General features: G+C 40.5%; 1 protein-coding gene across 5 annotated transcripts in view; it reads right to left on the reverse strand.

Moving 5' to 3' along the window:
* Window positions 1-205: 205 nt before the first annotated feature.
* TEAD1 (TEA domain transcription factor 1) overlaps window positions 206-20260 on the reverse strand; it is a 157519-nt gene continuing 137464 nt past the window's right edge. For all 5 annotated transcript variants that reach the window (XM_054067330.1, XM_054067329.1, XM_054067328.1 and 2 more), the window contains 4 exons: window positions 17865-18038; window positions 5486-5626; window positions 3913-4065; window positions 206-2938 (listed from right to left, as the gene is read on the reverse strand). In XM_054067330.1, coding sequence (XP_053923305.1) covers window positions 2825-2938; window positions 3913-4065; window positions 5486-5626; window positions 17865-18038 — 582 coding nt within the window. In that variant the 3' untranslated portion in view covers window positions 206-2824. The remainder of the gene's footprint in view (window positions 2939-3912; window positions 4066-5485; window positions 5627-17864; window positions 18039-20260) is intronic.

Consider the following 20260-nt stretch of genomic DNA (forward strand, 5'->3'; position numbering starts at 1 on the left):
TATGAAGGTTGGTTTAGACCAAGCAGTCAAAGAGTGTTTTCTGTGGGGAAAAAAATACAGATATTTTTAAAAATGGAACCAATTAATAAAACTATATAAAATTTATTTTAAGAGGCTAAAGGTACTTCTAATATAATGCTAAGGCACTGCATATTGTAATGCTTTGGCAGCTCTCAATTAAAAGGTTCCTACAAAAAAGTAACAGTAACAAGATAAGTACTTCCAGCTTACAAAAGAGCTCACAGTTTACAGGCAGCCTGTTGGACTACACACCCCACACCGAACAGTTGAAGGATTAAGGCTTTTAAGAATTAACATATACAGGGTATGGATCATTTACAGAAATGTAAAGAAAAGACAATAGAAGTAGTTTCCCTAATATTACATATGTGAACACCAATAAACATTGTGACTTTTTATACCCTATAGTTATGGCATATGTAATGTGCCAGATTCTATGAAAAAAACTGTACCTGGTTTTGCAAATTGACTTACATACTTTATATGCCTCAAAGAGTTTGCTTGTTATTAAAAAAAAAATAAAATCACCAAAACCACAATTCAAACCCTAAATAAAAGACAACTTTAGAACATAATAAAACAAAAAAAGTAGTTTTTGACTTGTAACACCAAGTGCTTAGAATAAAGGGCTACCATTAGGCTGTTACAATGCAGTGCTTTTTCCTGATGTGATTGTTAGTGTTAAAAATGAGTATTAAAAGAGACCTTACCATGGACATATTTCTCCGTTCGGTTCACGGAATATAAACCAAAAGATCATCAGCCCTAATATCCACAAGCCAGTAACAGCTAGACATCACAGCAATCACCCACCTACTGGAGTTAGATCAGAGGTAGGCTAAGGAATTTAAGTAGTCTCCCTTCCCCTCGGTGATGTTTTTATTGTCCTCTAACCCAAGTCCTCACCAGTGTTAAGGACAAACCTGGTCTGACACAGACCTACAGGAACCCACTACCATCTCTCAGCTGTATTCTCCTCCACGGAATCTAACAGTGGGCAATTCTAACAGAGGGCACTATGCAGAAATACAGTATCAAAAAATTGAGACTGGCTATTTTGAAGACTACAGCACTGTGCCTGGGAGTAAATTCCATACTTAAACCATGCATGGACACGTGTTTGGAAAGGACAGGGAGGAGGGACCTGCTAAATGTTAACTTCTTTGATTCAGGTCCACAGAAGACCTTCCTAAGACGCTTTGCCAATACCTCATGACTGATCTTTTAAGGTGGCTTGTGCTTGGCTGGGCAGGCTTCAGCCTTTCAGACAAATGTTTCACGCGAGAAGCTGTTGCTGGCCCAGCACCTGGTGGAACAACTGCTGCTTGGGCAATGACGGGGAAGTGTTGCATGTGCAGCAGCAGAAGTGAAACTGAGCAACACCGGTGCAGCCAGGAGGAATAAGACTACTTCTCTTGCGTGTGTGTACCTCAGACAATCACTCACACCCACATCCATGGTTTGAATCCTTACAGTATTAAAATATCTCCAGCTGTACTTCACTTCCTGGAGTCTTCCCTGAATAGATCAGAAGGATGAATGCTACCACATCTGGAGGCAAAAGGACATCAGACCCTGTGTGGTACACATGTGGTTGTTTCTGATAAGGTCTTTGCCAGTCTGAACTGGAGAGACAACTGGGAGAGGTGTAAGAGCACCATGAGAAAGAGGAAAAGGAGAAAAAAAAATGTCTCCACTTTCCAGTCTTCTTTGCCTGATGTTGGTTGTGGTTTTCTTGTGTCTCATAGATATTAAAGCTGTTGATCCTTTCAGAGGTGTATATGTTCATCTATCAAAGACATTAGTATTTTGCTTTCAGTTTACAAATTACTCAGTGCTGTCGCAATGTCAGTTTTTTTCTGTTCATCTCTTAATTTCAGAGTTGCAAGTTTTCTGCTCAACTTATTAGAAAACATAGTTGTCTATATAAAATATAACCGCACACACAAGACTACATATAATGCGAGTCTAAATCTTCAGTATTTACCTACTTATTGCAAAATGAGCCATCTTTTTCATTAAATAATCAAATTTTCATATTAGTACAATACAACTTTATATTCTTTTAAAATACACTAGATATGTTAGGGGTAAGGGATGATGTTTTCTTTCTCTGCAATACCTGTTTGAAAGTTTAATGGATTAGAGGATTAGTTTTAGCATTGAGAAAAAAATACAAAATTTGCCTAATTTTAGGACCTGTCTGTTTGTATCAGGCATTTCTTAAGGCTATGTTTTTTTCATTTGGCTTCAAACAGAAAAATGTTTCATTTTAAAAAATAATTTAGTGAATTACATTCGTCCATATCTTCCACCCTAATTAGTTACAAAGATAATTCTATAAAGATTATTAACTTTGTGTACTCATGTACAGTTATAGCTAAAGATTCATTTCAATTTCACTTGCATCGTAAAACAAGTATTTCATGTTGGAAAAAAAACCAAAATAAATTCTTATAAATGCTGTCAGGTTTTCCCCATGGCAAATGCTCTGTCATACATTTTTCTATCAGAATTAAAAATAGGCCTCCACAGACAGAGGCATTAGGTTCTTAAATACAGTCTTCTCAAAGAACTGTGGTTTACAAATTTGAAGAACACTTAGTTTTAGAAATAATTTTTACAACTGTACCAGAATTTCACAGCTACAATTATATATGAACACATTAAAAATGACTTCACTGAAACAGGATTTAGAAAAATGTGGGTGAAAGTTGGGCCAGAGGCACTGCCACTTAGTGTTGAGGTTTACAGTCTGTGTTTTGATAAAGAAGTGAAATGAAGTGTATATATAAATAACTGCTCAGTCTTTTACAAGCCTGTAGATATGATGCTGTGCTCCATGTTCGCTGTTTGACACTTCAAATACACAAGCCATGCAGAGCAGGGTTTCTTGCGTATCCCTGTTTGTTACAACCTGTTTGGGGGGAAGGAAGAGGTAGACAGTATATTACAGATGTGGAAATACCAGGGCCAAACCAAGAAATGATTGGCTTAATTAAAGCCAGGCTTTCGACGTGGCTGTTTGAAATATGTGTCCTCTTGCTCTCTTTGGCTATTTAAACTGACCTCTGTGACTGCACTCACACACTGCTCTGGGGCTGCGCTGTGGGGCTGCCACTCCCTGCAGAGGGCACTGAGATTCAGAACTCCTTGGCTGCTTGACCATGAGCCACCACTGTGGTCTTGGCTCAGCCATCCTCAACCCAAGCCCCACTTCAGCAAAGGGAAACCAGCGCACCCTTCTCACCTTGTGTTTGTTTGCCAATGGGCAGCTGAGTGGGAAGCACGTGGCTCCGTGCTCACGGCCCTCATGCTGCGAGCCCTTGGTCCTGCCTGAATGCTATGGTGGCAGCAGCAGAGCACGGCTGAGGTGCCTGCACAAAGACACAGTGCAAGCAAGCTGGATAATTGGATGAAACTGGCTTAAAGGCCATGATGTGGACCGCTGATCATGCTTTAGATCACCTGTTGGGTGTATCCATTACTGCATGCTTTCCTGGCCGAAGAACTAATTAGCATCACTGACATCTGCAGTATTATAACTGACATCTTGGTAAGAACACGAGGCGAATGGGGTGGTTCAAAGTTACTGCCTCGGGCTTTCTCCAAACACCAAATAAAGGCTTGTATGAAAATCAAGAGAGAAGTAAGCTGAATTTTTGCAAAGTAACAAAGATGTTTGTTCATGTTCTCAGCCGGCTGAGCCTTTTCATCCTTAGCGTCTAGTGCATGATTCCAGGAGTATTACTCTGAAGCCAATAGGATGATTTGTTTAGTAAGCAACATGACTAAGGGATTCGGAAACTGGTTCTAAATATTACAAGTTAAGCAAGCCATGCGAAGCCTGAGAGTATTATAGAAATGGAAAAATAAAAAGTGATTCCATACCAATAAAATCGTAAAATTTTCCAACACGCTGTTCATCATGTATTTCTCTGGTAAATGCTTCAGCTTGTGTATGAAGTTGATCATATATTCACACATTGGAGAGCGATTTATTCTGTACACGAATCGGCCATTTTCAAACCTTGCATATTCAGTCTGAAAGAAAAAAAAAAAGACAGCATTTAGAATAAGATAATTCAGAAACAGTGAAAAGGTGAATACTAAATCTGTTTTTCTTCTTTCTTTGTCTAGATAGAAAAAAGAAAAAGTGGCTCCCGGACACAGGCTTCCCTCCCCCTTGCTAATTCCCTACTTGAGCTATGCCGTACTCTGCTAGAAATTCCAGGACCCTTAATTATTAGAAGCTATAATATCACTGCTTGCTCTCTAACCTGTGAATTAAAAAACTGAAGAGATGAGGAAGTCCAAGTCAAGTACAAATTAAATAAGCAGAAAACTTTGAGGTAAGATGATTTTACAGTAGTTTCAAGGCAACTGAGTGCAAAGGGAACAGCAAATATAAGCTTAGATGTTTGTGTGTAAATACGCACACATAAACATAGCTATAATTTTGCATCTTTAATCGGCAATTTATGAATTACAGAAAGATGCAAGACTACAGTCGGAAGAAAACCAAACTGATTTAGATTGCAGGAGCTCACAAGAGCCTGCAGGAGGGAACAGCTGTGATGCTTGGACTCCTGCTGCCCAGCTACCAATTGCTTAGATGAGCTACTCAGTGGCTTGTGGTTTTTTTTTTGGTTTTCTCTAAGCTTGAAATAACAGAAATTATGGAAAACTTGAACAGTGACCAGGACATCCATAAAAGCTCAACCTGCTGCTCTGGTCTAAAATTCCAATATAAAACCTATACTGCAATATAACAGATGTGGGTGTGGGGCTTAGTACACAGACCAGTTAAATAGCTGCAGTACCATTGTACTCTAAACCAGCTACCTGACTGTGCCACACAGTTCTGTGCTCAGAAAGAAAAGGTAAATCATAAATAAAGGCCCTGGCATGTTAAGAAAATACCCAACTTTGTATTCAAAAGCTGTTTGTGCCTGAGGAAAGCAAGCCTTTCTGTGCATAAAATAAGACAAAATAAGCATGGCTATAGAGAAAGCACTGCACATCATCCATGATTTTACAATGTTTAAAAAAATCTAGATGATAGAGGGTAGCTTGTTGCTGAGGTATGGTTCCAAACAAGCTATGGCTTTGCCAAGTGTTTGGAAATGGGAGCAAAAGCATTTTTGCCTCAGCTTTTTTCTTTTTTTTTTGTGATGGAGGAAGTGGCACTGATGTCAGGGTCACCAATGAAAGATGCCACAAGCAAGGCAGAGAAGGGTCTCCAAAGCAGCAGGTAACTAGGATTTACTTAACTGTAGTGCCACCATTCACACAGTGATTTAACTGAACCCAAATGCTACTGGGGAGGAAAACAGTGTTTCAGGAAGGATTAAAGGAAGGAAGGAAAAGCCTGATAACAGCAAAGTAAAGACAAGAGAGAAAAGCCTGAGTAAAATGAAAGGAAACCAGAGAATCATCCCACATATCCCATCACAACACCCACCTCTACTTTTTCTACTACTTGCTTTCCAAATGAGCAGACTTTGGTGGAACAGGTGATTGTCATGTTTTCTGAGCTCTCGTACTGACTGGTGACTCCATAAAAGGCTCCTGTGTCATCTTGAATGTTGCAGTTTAAGTCAGCCTGTTGGGAAAAAGTAACAATGCTGAATATTTTACTTTTCTTTCCACAGTATCAGTAGCATAAGCTGTAATTAGCTCACTGTTCTTCTCAGAAATAAGAGAGAGAGAGGGAAGCTTCACAGTGACAACAATTACAGTCTGTCAGGAAAGGATCTACCTAACTGTTGCAGTAAAAACCTTAGGGAAGAGACAACTTTTCAAACTTTGAACAACAAAAGACAACCCAGTATTTCTCTGGGGTACAGGTGATGTCCTTGTCTGGCAGCTCGCTGATGAAGTCCCTGGAGCAAAGGGAATGATCAGCTAAGAGGAGCCTGGCTCCAAAGCTGACTCCTCCAAAGGAATCTGCTCTGCAGCCCTGAATTCAACTGAGATGTTCTGCTCCTCAGGGGCTATAGTACACTTCCTCTTTTTCATTTCTTAAAGCAGTGAAATCCTCATGGCAAAGGGGGTTGGCTGTGCAACATGGGAATTGATCTCTGATAAGACTCAGTCAAGCCATATGGCCCTGATTCATCGAAATACTTGACTTCATGGAGCTGAATGACGCAACTCAGAGGCTTCCCATTAGCTGAGTATGCACAGAGCCGTGCGTGCAGCACCAATAAAACATTACTGGAAGTATTTGATTTCTTTCACTATCTCTCTGCAGCCTGAATAACTATCCAGCTGCCTTTGATATCTAGCAACAGAGACTGAGACTTGCAGGATCAAGTGAAGGACAGCACTACTTTTAATTATTCATGTCCAAATCCAAGCCCTGTGCACAGCATGATTAATTTGGCTACAAAGCAACAGCACAGGTCACATGCTGAATCTGGCCTCCCCAAGCCTGAGCAGCACTGAAGCTGTGCTGCCACTCTGCTCTTTGTCATCATGAATCCATTTTCAAAAGCTCTCAACTTAAAAGAGCGCTAATATGGACACAGGCAGAGTCTAGGGATAGCCACAGCTGGATTTGTTGATTCAGGCATTAGCTCTGCTGACATCTTTGGTGCCCAAGGAAAGAGTGGGCAGGGTTTTCTTTTTATGTGGAAATAGCTGATCGGCTACTGCAGCGTTAACATCTACGAATCATCAGAATTTTTAACTTACTCTGAGACGAGCGTTTTAGCAGGGCAATGTGCTTTCATAGCTGTTTCACTCACAAGTCTAGCTCTGCTTGTTCTTATTGCTGATACAGAAATGTAACAGAAAAATTTTGACAGATACTTTCATGTCTACCCTGTGACTCTTTAAAACCCTGATACAGATATGTTTATTTACAAGTTAGTGTGGAACATTTATAATCCAGCCTTCACTATAGTTCAGGTCATTTGTAACTCCTATTTAATTTTTAACTAGGCAACAACTCATTAATTCTACTCAGTGTCTGCAGTCCTTATTTGTGGTACAACATTCTGAGGCAATATGCTGATAATAGCACATACTGAGCTAGTTTGTGGTACAGAGAAGACATAGGTCTGAGATTACTTCAGGCTGGCTTTGGTAAATTAATCAGCGGAGAAGGTCTCCTGAGGATTACACACAGTAACACAAACGGCCCTACAGTCACGTATTTTGCATAACAGAGAGAAATCCTATCATAATTACACCTTGTTTTTTGCACGTTTTGCATGATGTCAGCAGTTAATGTTTAATATACATCTAAAGCGGTGTGTTCACAGTGAGCTGTAAGAAATTGTTCTGTGCTAATGGTAAATAAGCAATTTGCTATCACAGCTGGCTTGCAATCGAAACATGACAAACATCTAAACACGACAAACATCTAAACATGACATTGCAGCGATCAGCCACATCACAGCCGCTCCACTGGAATTTCTGAAGAACAAGGATTTCTGATAAAAAAATTGCATTGTTGTAAATAGTAATAACAACAACAGTAGTAATCTCTTCAAAAGTGGTTATTCCTGCTGCTACCACAATTCCAGATTTACAATCAAAACATCTTCTTTTTTTTGCCTTTTAGATACGGGCAAAATACTTCAGAAGTCATAACACCGTGCTTTTCACAATTTCATGTTGTTAAGAGTGAACCACATAGCCCTTACATAGCTGCAATAACAACTGTTTATAGAGTTAAAAACAATAATAACTTTTTAATTTACTGCCATGTGAGTTTGAGCCCACTGAAAAATCTATCTAATTGCTGTATTCACATGCTGACATTTAACCTGGAAAAGTAACCCATGTGGCCATCTGGCACCCTGTTGATCACTCCCACAGCTCTTCCAGCTCTTGCTGAAATCACCAGGAGTCCTGTGTACACAAACAATACAGGCTGAGGCCCTGATCTTTGCATGAGGAATGCTTGAAATTATCACTCATATGTCATGATTTTGTCTTATGCAATCATGACATCGTTGCAAAAGTCCCATCATAATACAGACATGAATTATCTTTATTTGCTTTAATTATTTTTTTTTTGTCTAGCATACAATAAAGAAGTTTTCAAGGAAGGACAGAATTTTCATTTTAAACAACAGTTTTCATGCTCAAGTAATTATAGACTGCTGTGAGCAGAAGCTTTAAGACTCTTCCAAAAAGTGTAACAATAACATAAAAAATCATAAGAGCTGGCAATAGCAAATACTCTTAAATGAAGGCTTCATCAAAGCCTCTTTTAATACTGAAAGAATTTTGTCTGTTCTCACATTCTAAAACAAATCTTTCCCCTCAGTCTGGATTCAAACTTTTTCACTAGAGGCAGAGTACATGCAGGGAGAAGAACATATTGTTAAAAGGGGACTGCCGCATCAGGGAAGTATTGTGAACCAGGTGTCGAAAGCCTTGGTCCATGCTAAATATCCTTAGAAAAGAAGGAAAGATTATTATAACTACAAAGTCATTAAAACTTTGGTTAAAAAATGATGGTGAAGGACCTGGTAATTATATTGTTATGGCTTACATGGTAAGGGGTTTGTCTAAACACACAGATCTGAAAGCAAAATTGTATTTCTTGAACCGATAAAAGCGAGTCACAAGTAAAATTCAGGTTCCCCTCCACTCCTGCCCCCAAAATTATGAGCATACTAAAAAAACCCTCCACCACTGTGCTAAAAATGGGCATTGTTGAGGCTATGAGAGTTGTAGATGTAGCTTTGAGCAGGAATAAGGTGATGTGTTACCCCAATATTCAGTTTTAGCATGCTCCTTCCTACAGTATTGATTCCAATATTTGTGTCTACATTTTAGAAAGGATGTTGGAAAATTGGAAAGTGTTCAGAAAAGACTTACAAGAATGATTTCAGGTCTGGAAAACATCCTTTGTAGTGAATGACTAATGAAACTCCATCTACTTACTTTTTCCAAGGGAAGTTTTTCCACCACTTTGTCATATCCTACAAGTTGCTACATGGGGAAGAGTCTTCTGATAGATTATATCTCGCAGAAAAGGACATTAAAAGACAGAAAGCTAAAGTTACGCAAAAGCTAAATGAGAAACAAGGCTGGTAACCCTGATGGCAATGAAATGCTGGCATAATTTTCAGATGCGGTGGAATCATCATTATTTGTTTTTGTTGGGTTTTTTTAACCAAGCTAAGTACCTAACTAACAGGGATGCTCTAGTTCAAGCAGGCTTATTGTCTGGAGGCAGACAGTACTTAGTGAGGTTCACTGCCTATATTACAGAAGAGGAAAGACTAGATAAATATAATAATAGCAAAATTGAAAAATAGGAATTTATCTTATTAACCTCAATTAACCCTCTCCTTATAATTTCCTTTTTCAATGATCCCTGTGAAAAACGTGACAACAGTCAAGCTTCTGCAGCCTCTCAGGCTGCGACTGTCTCTGTCTCATTATTTCCTTGGTACTTGGTCTCTAGTTGTTCTTTTGCATTTCAGGCTCAGATTGCAAGCCTTCCTGGGAAGTAAACCAACATTCCCTTCTGAATAGTTTTTCATGCAACTAACTCTGCTCTGACCCACGGCTCTAGGAATTAGGACTAGTGAACCCTATTGTAGCATATACAGACAAACAACCTTTTGGGTGGTGATTTCAAATACATTGGCATGATTTCAAACATTACAGAGTGATCACATGTAATGAACAGAAACCCATTTACTCATGACATTTTAAAAGACAAGACCAGAATAATTTAGGAATAAAATCCCCAACAACTTAAAAACAGAAATGGAATTATATTTTATTTTTTTTTACTTTCAAGAGTAAAACTCTAATTTTGATTTATTTCTTAGAGCTGAGATTTATATTAGCTGTATGCATTTGGAGGCAGAAGAGGCACACAGCTTTCTGGCACCCTGTCTACAGTGGCTGTGTAAGAGCATGATTAGTTCATTAATAAAGCATAGCTTGTCAATGGGTAGCACTGAAAATATTAGATATTAAGAGCACCAAATGTTCACCATGCTGCATGGAGAAGCCTCTGCCCATGTGCCATAGCAAGCACCCACATAGAGCTGGCTGCAACCAAAATAAAAGGTAAAAATTATTAAAAAAATCTTCACATTCACTTCAGAAGAGCTGTCAGACTCTGTGCTAAAGGCAGGGGGCAGAGGGTAGAGTGCTTGTCTAATAACAACAGCTTTGGCTAACAAAAAAGCAACTCCAGCAAAAATTGCTTAGAAGAGTCTAAATCCTTCCTTCCGAGTAGAAGCAAAACAGCACCTACTGGAAACAGCGGGACCTGAGGAGGGCCAGAACAATTTACACTGGCATTCAGTAGTTAACATTAAGCACATAAAGTCACTTATTAACAACATATAGGTTTTAACAACTGCTGACTGCAGGAAGGTGTGTTACTCATATGACCACACCATGCCTCCCCTCCTCCTCTCCAAAGAGTGATCAAAGAGCAGAGATTCCGAATTGTGAAGCAATTTTTTCCAACAGGAGCATCTGGGTCGTTGGCACGTTTCATCGCGTGTTACACTGCAGCTCAGGAATTGCGTCCAGGTCTGCCACATGGTTGGGCTTGTGATGGACAGGCCAAGCTGCTCTGGCTTCCCAGCTGCTCAGTGCCTTCCACTCATTATCCAGCCTCAAGCGCTAATGCCCTTGTATCAGTTTGTGAAGGGGTCCTCCGCATGCACCATGTGAGCTCCCTACACCAAGAGGATTGGGATGGGGAAAAGAAAATGGGTGTCTGCTTTCTTCCATATCTAATTTGTTCTGCATACATTTGCGTGCTGGCCATAGACTCATTCACATTATGGATCCCATTTGTGAGTTGCAGATCATTTGCCAGTCAAAGCTGGCGAGTCTGCATGTGTGTGTGCAGGGAAATCCAAGATTCTAGATTGTGCAATATAAATTACATGTAGAAATAGAAAAAAAAAAAAAGGCAGTAGCTACGATTGTGTGCGTGTGAATGAAGGGCACCTTTTAAGACGGCTGGAGGCACATGAGAATAAATTCAGGAGGGGGTGGGAGGAGACCGCAGGCACAGGCCATTTCTGAACACTGATTACATGGGTAAATTGTTTGTTCCAGTGTATCACAAAGAGAAGGAGCATTATTTTTCATGCCACAGCTGTTTTGAATAAGAATAGGAATAAACTTAACCATCCTCCTCATGTTACTTACCGCTAATTATGGCATATATTTACATCTATAAAACAGTGAAATTTTGGGGGACATAATTTAATGCCCCTTTATTGTGTAGATTCCTTTATTTCTATCACACATTTGAATTTCAAAAATGTTTAGGACTTCAAAGCATCTTTAAAGGCTTGCCCTAATTATAATATGTATTACTTTCTAAAACTCCTAGTTTGAATTGCAGATTCCTGCAAACGCAGGCATTCATTTTAAACATCAATTAATATCATCCATGCATCTTCAGATGAGTTTGGGTCTTTATTTCAGAGTTGCTGTGAGCTCTGACTAAGCTTTCCTCAGCTTGAACAATAGTTCAAGCTACTACAAACATTTAAAATTAAGCCAGTGGATCAGATCAGTAGAAAGCCTGACAGCCCAATATTAATTTACATCAGCTGTTTTTCTCCTGTGTCACTAGATATAAAACATCCCCTCCTCTTTTCAAATACAGTTGCTTCCCATATCCATTCCTGTAGCTGAAGCCAGAGTTCAGGTTGGCAGAGCGTTTGACAGTGTCAGAGACACAAAATCCATGGCCGCATTATTGCAATGTGTATTTACACCAGCACTAAGGATACCAACAGAGATGTGGACCCACTGTATGATACTGCAGGTCACACAGAGAAGTCATGCAAAACCAGAATCTCTGCCTTAGATTTCCTATAGGGGACCAAGACAAATCATGAGAGAGAAATAAATATCTGAGCCAGAAGAATTTAGTCTAGGCTACAGTGTACTGTTACGCACTGCTGAATTAATATTAAAGGTGCCTCTCGTAGTGAAAAGTGTTTGCCAGAATAACTAGCACTAAATAGGGGCAAGCTACAGAATTAAAGGGAGGTAAATAAGTTGAGCCTTCCTAGAGTAATTCCCTTGCCAGAGTCAATGGAGATGCACGTGATCACAACAGCAGAGACAAAATGAAGGTGTTTGTTGGAGATGTGGCTGAGCAACACTGCCTTCAAAAGAGAAGTGGTGGGACTGGGATAGTCGTACCATCAGCTTCCAGCAAGAGAAAGTGGAGAGCCAGGGGAGGAAAAGTGCTGGGCAATCAACACTGGGGCCAAAAAGGCAAGGCCAACAATAATGTTTTAGACAAACATTTTGGGGTAAAGCAGAAGGGCAATCTATGATTCAGCTTGAACTCTTTCAGGTGGTGTAGGTCTATTACCTAGTATTAGATCATTTAAGAATAAATAATAGTGAGTAATCAGTGGGGAAAGCATTAGATATCAATGAGTAGAACTTCAACCAATAAAATAAACCAGCAGAAGCAGCATGTGTTGACTAAGCTTTTAGATAGGCTAATCAGAACTTCAAAGACCAGAAAACCTCGGGGCTTTTCTCAAGTCACGAGAACACTTCACGTACAAACTAACCAACAGGTATGCTGACCTTACTTAGATAAGAATTAGATGGCATGAATCAAACCCGATTGTTTTACATAGATTTGGTTTATTTTATTAGTGACTAAGCTAACAGAAGCAGGATTCTCCACTCAATCAGCACCCAGGGACAGGTTTTATTTGCAGAGATTCTACAGCCTTGTCTGAATTCCTCATCAGTGTTCTAGGAAATAATTTCAGCATTTATTTAAGGACATTTATTTTTGTTTTCATTTTATACCCCTGAAATCACAGAATCACAGAATCACTAGGTTGGAAAAGATCTCCACGATCATCGAGTCCAACCATTCCAATCAACCACTAAACCACGTCCCTGAGCATCTCATCCACCCATCTTTTAAATACCTCCAGGGAAGGGACTCCACCACCTCCCTGGGCAGCCTCTGCCAGTGCCCAATGACCCTTCTAGTGAAAAATTTTTTTCTGATGTCCAGCCTGAATCTCCTCTGGTGCAGCTTGTGCCATTTCCCCTTGTCTTGTCCCCTGACACCTGGGAGAAGAGGCCAGCTCCCTCCTCTCTACAACCTCTTTTCAGGTAGTTATAGAGAGCAATGAGGTCTCCCTTCAGCCTCCTCTTCTCAAGGTTAAACAACCCCAGCTCCCTCAGCCGCTCCTCGTAAAGCTTATTCTCCAACCCCTTCACCAGCTTTGCTGCTCTTCTCTGGACATGCCCTAGGGCCTCAACATCCTTCTTGTGGTGAGGAGCCCAGAACTGAACACAGGATTCAAGGTGCGGTCTCACCAGTGTACAGGGGGAGAATAACCTCCCTGGACCTGCTGGTCACACTGTTTCTGATACAAGCCAAGATGCCATTGGCCTTCTTGGCCACCTGGGCACACTGCTGGCTCATGTTCAGTGGGCTGTCAACCAAGATCCCCAGGTCCTTCTCCTCCAGGCAGCTTTCTAGCCACTCTTCCCCTAGTCTATAGCTGCACAGGGTTGTTGTGTCCCAAGTGCAGGACCCGGCATTTGTTAAACCTCATGCCATTGGTCTCATCCCAGCGGTCCAGCCTGTTCAGATCCTTTTGCAGAGCCTCCCTACCCTCAAGCAGATTGACACTTCCACCCAGCTTAGTGTCATCCACAAATTTACTTAGGGTGCATTTGATCCCCTCATCCAGGTCATTGATAAAGATATTGAATAGGGCTGGACCCAGCACTGAGCCCTGGGGGACACCACAGTCTCCAGTAATCTCAAGTTTCGCATCATTGTCACGCAAATTTCCTGTGCCATATCATTAGGACACTGTTCCTTTACACACAACACACCAAGTAAAGCTCCTTCTACCTGTTACTGGGAAAGCCTGTCTTTGGGGTGACTTCCCCTAACTGTCTGGTTCCAAGAAACTACCTGGGATAACTAGAAGAAAAGAGTGACTGCATTCAAGATGCAAGACAAGAACCTGGAAACCTTACAAAACCTTTGCAAGGCTGTAAGGTTCGCTGGTTGAGGTGGTGTAAAAGACATCTCTTCCCTTTATATGTCCTGTGCTGTTAGGTAGGAAGAGGCCCAAAAGCGTGATATTCAGATGTGTCAACAGAACTGCAGCAAGAAGCTCATCTATTCCCAGCATCAGGCTGTATTTCACAGGAGATACAATCTCTGTGAACCAATAAACCTCTGCAAAGCAAAGCCACACTTTGCTTTGTACTCATACCTGTGATGCTTTGCAAAGTCAACTCCACAATTGCCAAATGTCTTCTTGCAAGATCTCAGACCTTCCCCTCCCACTTTTTTGTAATCCAACCTTATTACCTCAGGGAAAACCATGCTCCCGAGAAGCCTCAATGAAAACTAACTGGGAAAGAGCTAGAGGAGTACTGTTTCCAGCTACCAGAGCTAAGTCACTTTCTGCCTTAGTCATCCTCAATGCAACTGCTCATCTCTGGTCTTCCAGTTCCCCATCTTTGCTTTCCACAATAAATTTAATGTCTAAACTAAATACCCTTTTTGCTGCCTCCAGTAGCATGCTAACTTCTCTTTAAATCCATTTATAGGCTCACCATCCCTTCTGGCATCAAATCCTCACATTCGCTTTCAAGCTTCCACGTGCCATGACACCCACCTGTTCTCCTTCTCTGGTTTCCCTCAACTCCTTTCACTCATAGTGCCCATTTTAATTTTTTAATTCTTCTTACAGTGCTTTCTCACTTGTACTTATTTGCCCAACACAAATTCATATTCCTCTTTTACTCATGTTACAATTAACTTCCACCAAAATGGGGACATTGATGTTAGGGCGCACTCAGTAGCTTACAGCACTGAGCAAACTAAAGATGGTTAAATGATAATGAAAGGAGAAGATGACAGAAAGGACAGGAAGAGGGAAAAGGTTAAATAAAGGGTGAGAGGAAGTATCGTAAGTAAGCAATAACCATACAACATTAACAGAACCTGGGAGAAGCTGAACTTTCAGAGTAGAAGGAGGTAGTGGATGATAAGAAGAGTGGATACTGATTGAGAAGTGGATATTTTAAAGAAAAGGACAAGAATATACAAATTAAGCTATTTTCATATTACTAAACTTGAAGTTACTCATAGGGTCAAAAAGATTGTCAGCAACCTTTGCCAGCTTTACAGTGGTAATATATGACTGTTTAGAACAGCTTCCCAACAATGCTCATAGAAATGGGAACAGCATCTCTTCCTAAAATGTTCTATAGGGGGTGAAAGAAATTAAGCACAGTGAGCTGATAGCTTAGTATCTAATTCTCATGACTAATTATACAGCCACCTCCTGTTTTTTTCTATACATAGTTCTAGCTGGAGGGCACTGGTGAGAAGTTTATTCCTAGAAAAGCATTTATCGTGACTCTTGCTACACCCAAACATTGCCCCTTGCACCTTCCCTCTGCCTCACTCACTCGATGAGAGAGAAAATCCACTGGACTATTTAAGATCATGGCTCAGGAAGGCATTCTCACTACATTTTTAATGTATAACTCAGAAGAATGTTACCACTGTATGTTTTTCAATCTCTGAGTTAATACAGTGCAAAATTGTATTAAAAGACCATTATGTTGGAAGGCACAGTGAGGTTAGGAAATGTTGGATTGAACTTGCCTGCACATCTTGACTGCTGAACTGCATCATGGTACAGTCTTTAGCTACACAACTGCACACTCACCCTCTGAGCATCTATAGAATATTTCTTATCATTACTGACCATGGCCCAGTCCCTATTTCTTGCACACTACTCAAAACCTGTGTTGAACACAGAATTAATAATTTAATAATTTTTCTTCATGGTACTATCTTGATTTTTCATAAACAGACATGAGTTTGAATCATCAATGACCACCTGAGGTGAGGGATGGTATCACTCCCATATTACAGATGGGCAACTGAGGCAAGAGCACGAAAGGTCCTAATGCTTGTAGGACATCAAGCAGAGAAGGGTAACACTCAAATTTTCAAAATCACGAGTACATCACAGACCATAATGATCCAGAGAAGGTCTCTACTCGCTTTAGATACATCTTTAAGCATTCAGAATGCCTGACAATCAGTTTCCATATGGAAAAAAAAAGCAGAACACAAAACACATCAACGACTGTATCACAAATCTCTGCTGCTCCCATGTCTAATATAAAGTTTGAGGCTTGTAATTCTCTGTGGGAACTGAAAACAGGCAAGTGAGGTCAAATTCATTTTGCCAGTGGGTTTTGTGTTTATGATGCAAAGTGGGTTAATGAGATGACGGTCCTCCATTTATGCCCAAGTTTTGCAAGGAATGTATTTGCACATTACATTTTGCAAGGAATGTAATGTCACAGATCCTTAAACTGCAAGCCCTATTCCTCTGCAGCCAGATTTCTTCTGCCCTTACACTTGTCCTGTTCCTGTCTCTCACATACCTGTCACTGCTCTGTGCCTTCATCCCTACATTTCCTCAAAGGCTCCGTATCCCAAACGCTCCATCTTCTACTATCTCTCTCTTTTTTTCACCCTACACTCTCACCTGCCTGTTCCAGGGTCCTGTTGTGTATCAGCTCCCAGTTCTCTGCTACCTCCTGTTCCTGGCTTCTTTGCTCAGCTGCCCTCAAATGTTTGGTCTACAGCTCCCATGCCCAGTTTCAAGCCCCATGAATTTCTTAATGGATTTTTTCTGCAGTCCAGCATAGATGTTGCTCAGAGGTTTATTTACTGTACAACCAGATTTGAGAAAATAAAGTCTCCCTTATCCCCATTTTCCAGTTCCAAATCTGGTGCCACAGAAACTTTTGACAAGATATGAAATCTGGGGTATTTACAAGGTGGAGAATGCTTGAGGTCACACAGCTTAATTTTAACTGAAAGCAAAAAAACACCAAGAAATTTGATCATAAGCAGTGGTTCCAGATCAATCTTTTCTGATTTCAGCATCAACCTGTCCATCCTGTAATTAGAACTTGAATACGCTCCTTTCACCAAGGTTTTAAAAGACAAATTTTAAATGTTTAGATGCTAACTGTTGCTATGAAAAGGAATATACCACAAAAAATATCCCAAAAAAATTAATGAGTAGAAAACTTTTAGCGTAAGCCCAACATCCAGGTTTGATGATCCTTTGGATGAACCCATAGCATCGCTAACATGAGATTTTGTAAAGGCACTAAGAAAAAACTGATATATCAACGATGTTTATCAAAACTAGATTAATGTACAACATCACAGCCTCCCATTTAATTTTTGTTTTTTTCACTCTTGCTTACAACTGATACGAACAGATATAACATCTCGAGTGGAGTCCTATGTCTGACTAACAAAAAGGCAAGGGGAAAGCAGATGTGCTCTAGCAACCAAAAAAAAAGACATTTAAGAAAAACCCTGGAAACCTCCCAGGCTCACAGCTGTCCTGCTGCACACTTGGTTCAAATCCTACTTAGTCCTATCTGCATAAGTGTGGACTGATTGCAGGACTGATACTTGTACTATTTGCATTTGGCAAGACTTCAACATTTGAAACGCTAAGAAGCCGTCTCCATTTCTGTGGCTTCCCCGTTTTTTTTGGACCACTAGATGGCAGTTCCCTATTTACAACCGAGGGCTCTACCTGTTTGCTCCTGCCCAGCAGCTGGGTCAAGCACAGTTGAGACACGCATCTGCCTTTGCATGTCGTCTGCAACACAGACTTCTTGTGGAGCTGTCAACAAGAGTGGCTCTGGGCCAGCATCCTACCTGAAGGATATACAGCTTTGCACTTCCACAAGCACCCCGCAGGCTGCTAAATACTAAACACAGGCCTTATTGACAACAGAGGTTCTCCACATCGTTTCTTACTCACCCAGAATTTTACGAGGAAGAAAGCATTTTGGGGCCCCTTCCCAAACAGTTCCTTTAGACCGCCCTTCTTTTCAGGAAATTTGTCATAGATCTGACGAATGTCCACCGATTCAAGCAGTGGGTCACTGTAAGAATGGTTAGCGTGTCCAATGTGTACGAAGAGGTGTTTATTGTACTGCAAGAAAGAAACAGGACAATCAGTGCTGTACAAAAAGAACAGAGGTTTCTTAAGGCACAGATCTGTGTGTGCTCCTGCAGAGGCTAGCGCACTTTGATGGATTAAATGACTCGCACATTACTCCTGGGACTATGATTTTCTGCAGTATGATTTCCATGAACAACTTAAGGATTGTGTTGTAGCTCCTTGCGAACAAGGGTCAACATCAAAAAAACTGTGTCCCTGCTGCAAACCACAAAACATGATCATCTTCAAGGGAATAATTTACACTGAAAAACTCAGCAGCAGCACAGTGATAAAGAGCCCTTTGTGGAGCTTAATAAGATGAATATGCTCATGAGGAAAGCCTGTTTCTGCCTCTTTAAACCATATCTTTTAATGTCTCATGTCCTCAGAGCCTGAATTTCTTTCTGCTAGTGCCACAGAGCCCACACATATACACCTTCTGTTTGTCTGTTAAAAAAACCCATACCACTATCTATAGCGTATGCTAATAACTTAACTAGAAGAGGTGCAAGGGATTTTCTTTTAACTTCAAAATGACAATAACATGAAAGTCAGTTACTCTGTGTTTCTGTAACTATAGAAGGGATCCTCCTTGTATTGCCCTACAGTATTTTGAGTCATGTAATAATAAAGAGCCAAACTTTTAGTACCTCACTTGGGAGCTAGCTCTATAAATGACCATCTCTGCCAAAACATATTCCACTTCAATTTCCTATTTCTTTACTTCATCCCATCACACATCATTATAATTCCAGGAATCACCCCAGCAAACTTTTTCCTGCCTAGAGGGAATCCTTGGCCCAGTGAGGCCCATAGCAGCCCCCTACCGGGTCTTTCACAGGCTGCGATTTCTCCAAGAGCATCTTTCAGCACCTGAAATGAAAGCGGAAGGACGAACCCCGAACACCCTCCACTAGTCAATCAGCAGCTCACAGTGTCATGTGAGCAGAGTGAAGGAGCTTAAGAGTGGCAGAATTAAATATTGGGGTGTTCAACCATGCAGATCACAAAACATTTTGGTAACTCAATTAAAGGAAAGCTGATATGCAGTCAATGAGCACTACAAAATCTTGCATACTGAACAAACACTGTCCATAAGGGGCAATTCCCAAAAGCTAAGCACAAATAAAATATTTAAAACCCCGAAGCAGACCTCATTTTTAATATTTTGTTTACAATTTACCTGCCGAATAAACAAATTGAAATGACAAATCTAAATTAATTGGACATCCTCTCAGAGCCCTCCTTTGGTGTAAGCAGTTTCTTCCCTAGCAGATGTCCAAAACTCTGGGGAAAAGGAAATGGACTGGCTAGATTTCTACACTTAGGAAATGAAATTGAAATCTATTTAAAAATCATCTACCACAATGAAATATGAATTTAGAATCAGAGAACACTCATCAGTGTATGAGGCCAAAAATGAGATACAGTCCATGCTTTTTACAGGGTTTTATTTCTTTTTTTCAGTTCCGTGGAAGGAAAAAGGAAAGCATAGCACTTTACTAAGGGGTGTGTGCACAAGCAAGTCCTAACCCAAGAGCACTGGTTCCACAGATTTTCCCTGCATCCCTCTTTCAAAATAATGCTATCCCAGCTTCTTCTGTGCACAAACGGAAAACTTGCCCCGCCTTTAGTTAGTGCATATGGAGCCCAAACCAGGCAGAGCTGATCCAAAGGAGCTGTTTCTATAAAAACTTGAAGAGGAAAACAGGCATGGCAGAAAAATAAATGGGCAGTGGGGAGCTGGATGCATGCATGCAGGAATTAGCATGGCCACGAATGTGTGCCAGCCAGACCTCACCCAGCACTGGTTTAGCTTGCGTGTTGATCATTTACACATGAGACAGAAAATCATTTTACTGGTTTGCAATCATGAGTGACTACTGTAACGGTGTCCATGGTCAGATTTACTGTGTTACTTTACGCAGTAGCAACAAAAGTAGACTAAGGAGACATTTTAACATGACAAAATAAACAAACAAAACAAAAAATGCAAAATAATATGACAAAGCACCATGGTTCCAACTGTTGGGTTTTTTTTACACTGTTGTCACATATTTAGCTTGCAGTACTGTAAGTAAATAACAAAAGTCAAGCGGAACATTTCTTGCATATCTTCCTGCCTGCTGAAAAACTTAGAACTGGGAACTACCAGGAACACAAAAAAGGCAGTCCAGAAACCTGCTCCTGTTGCCTTCCTAAGCTACCAGGGG

The sequence above is a fragment of the Cuculus canorus genome, chromosome 5 (genome assembly GCF_017976375.1).
Source record: "Cuculus canorus isolate bCucCan1 chromosome 5, bCucCan1.pri, whole genome shotgun sequence".
NCBI lineage: Eukaryota > Metazoa > Chordata > Aves > Cuculiformes > Cuculidae > Cuculus > Cuculus canorus.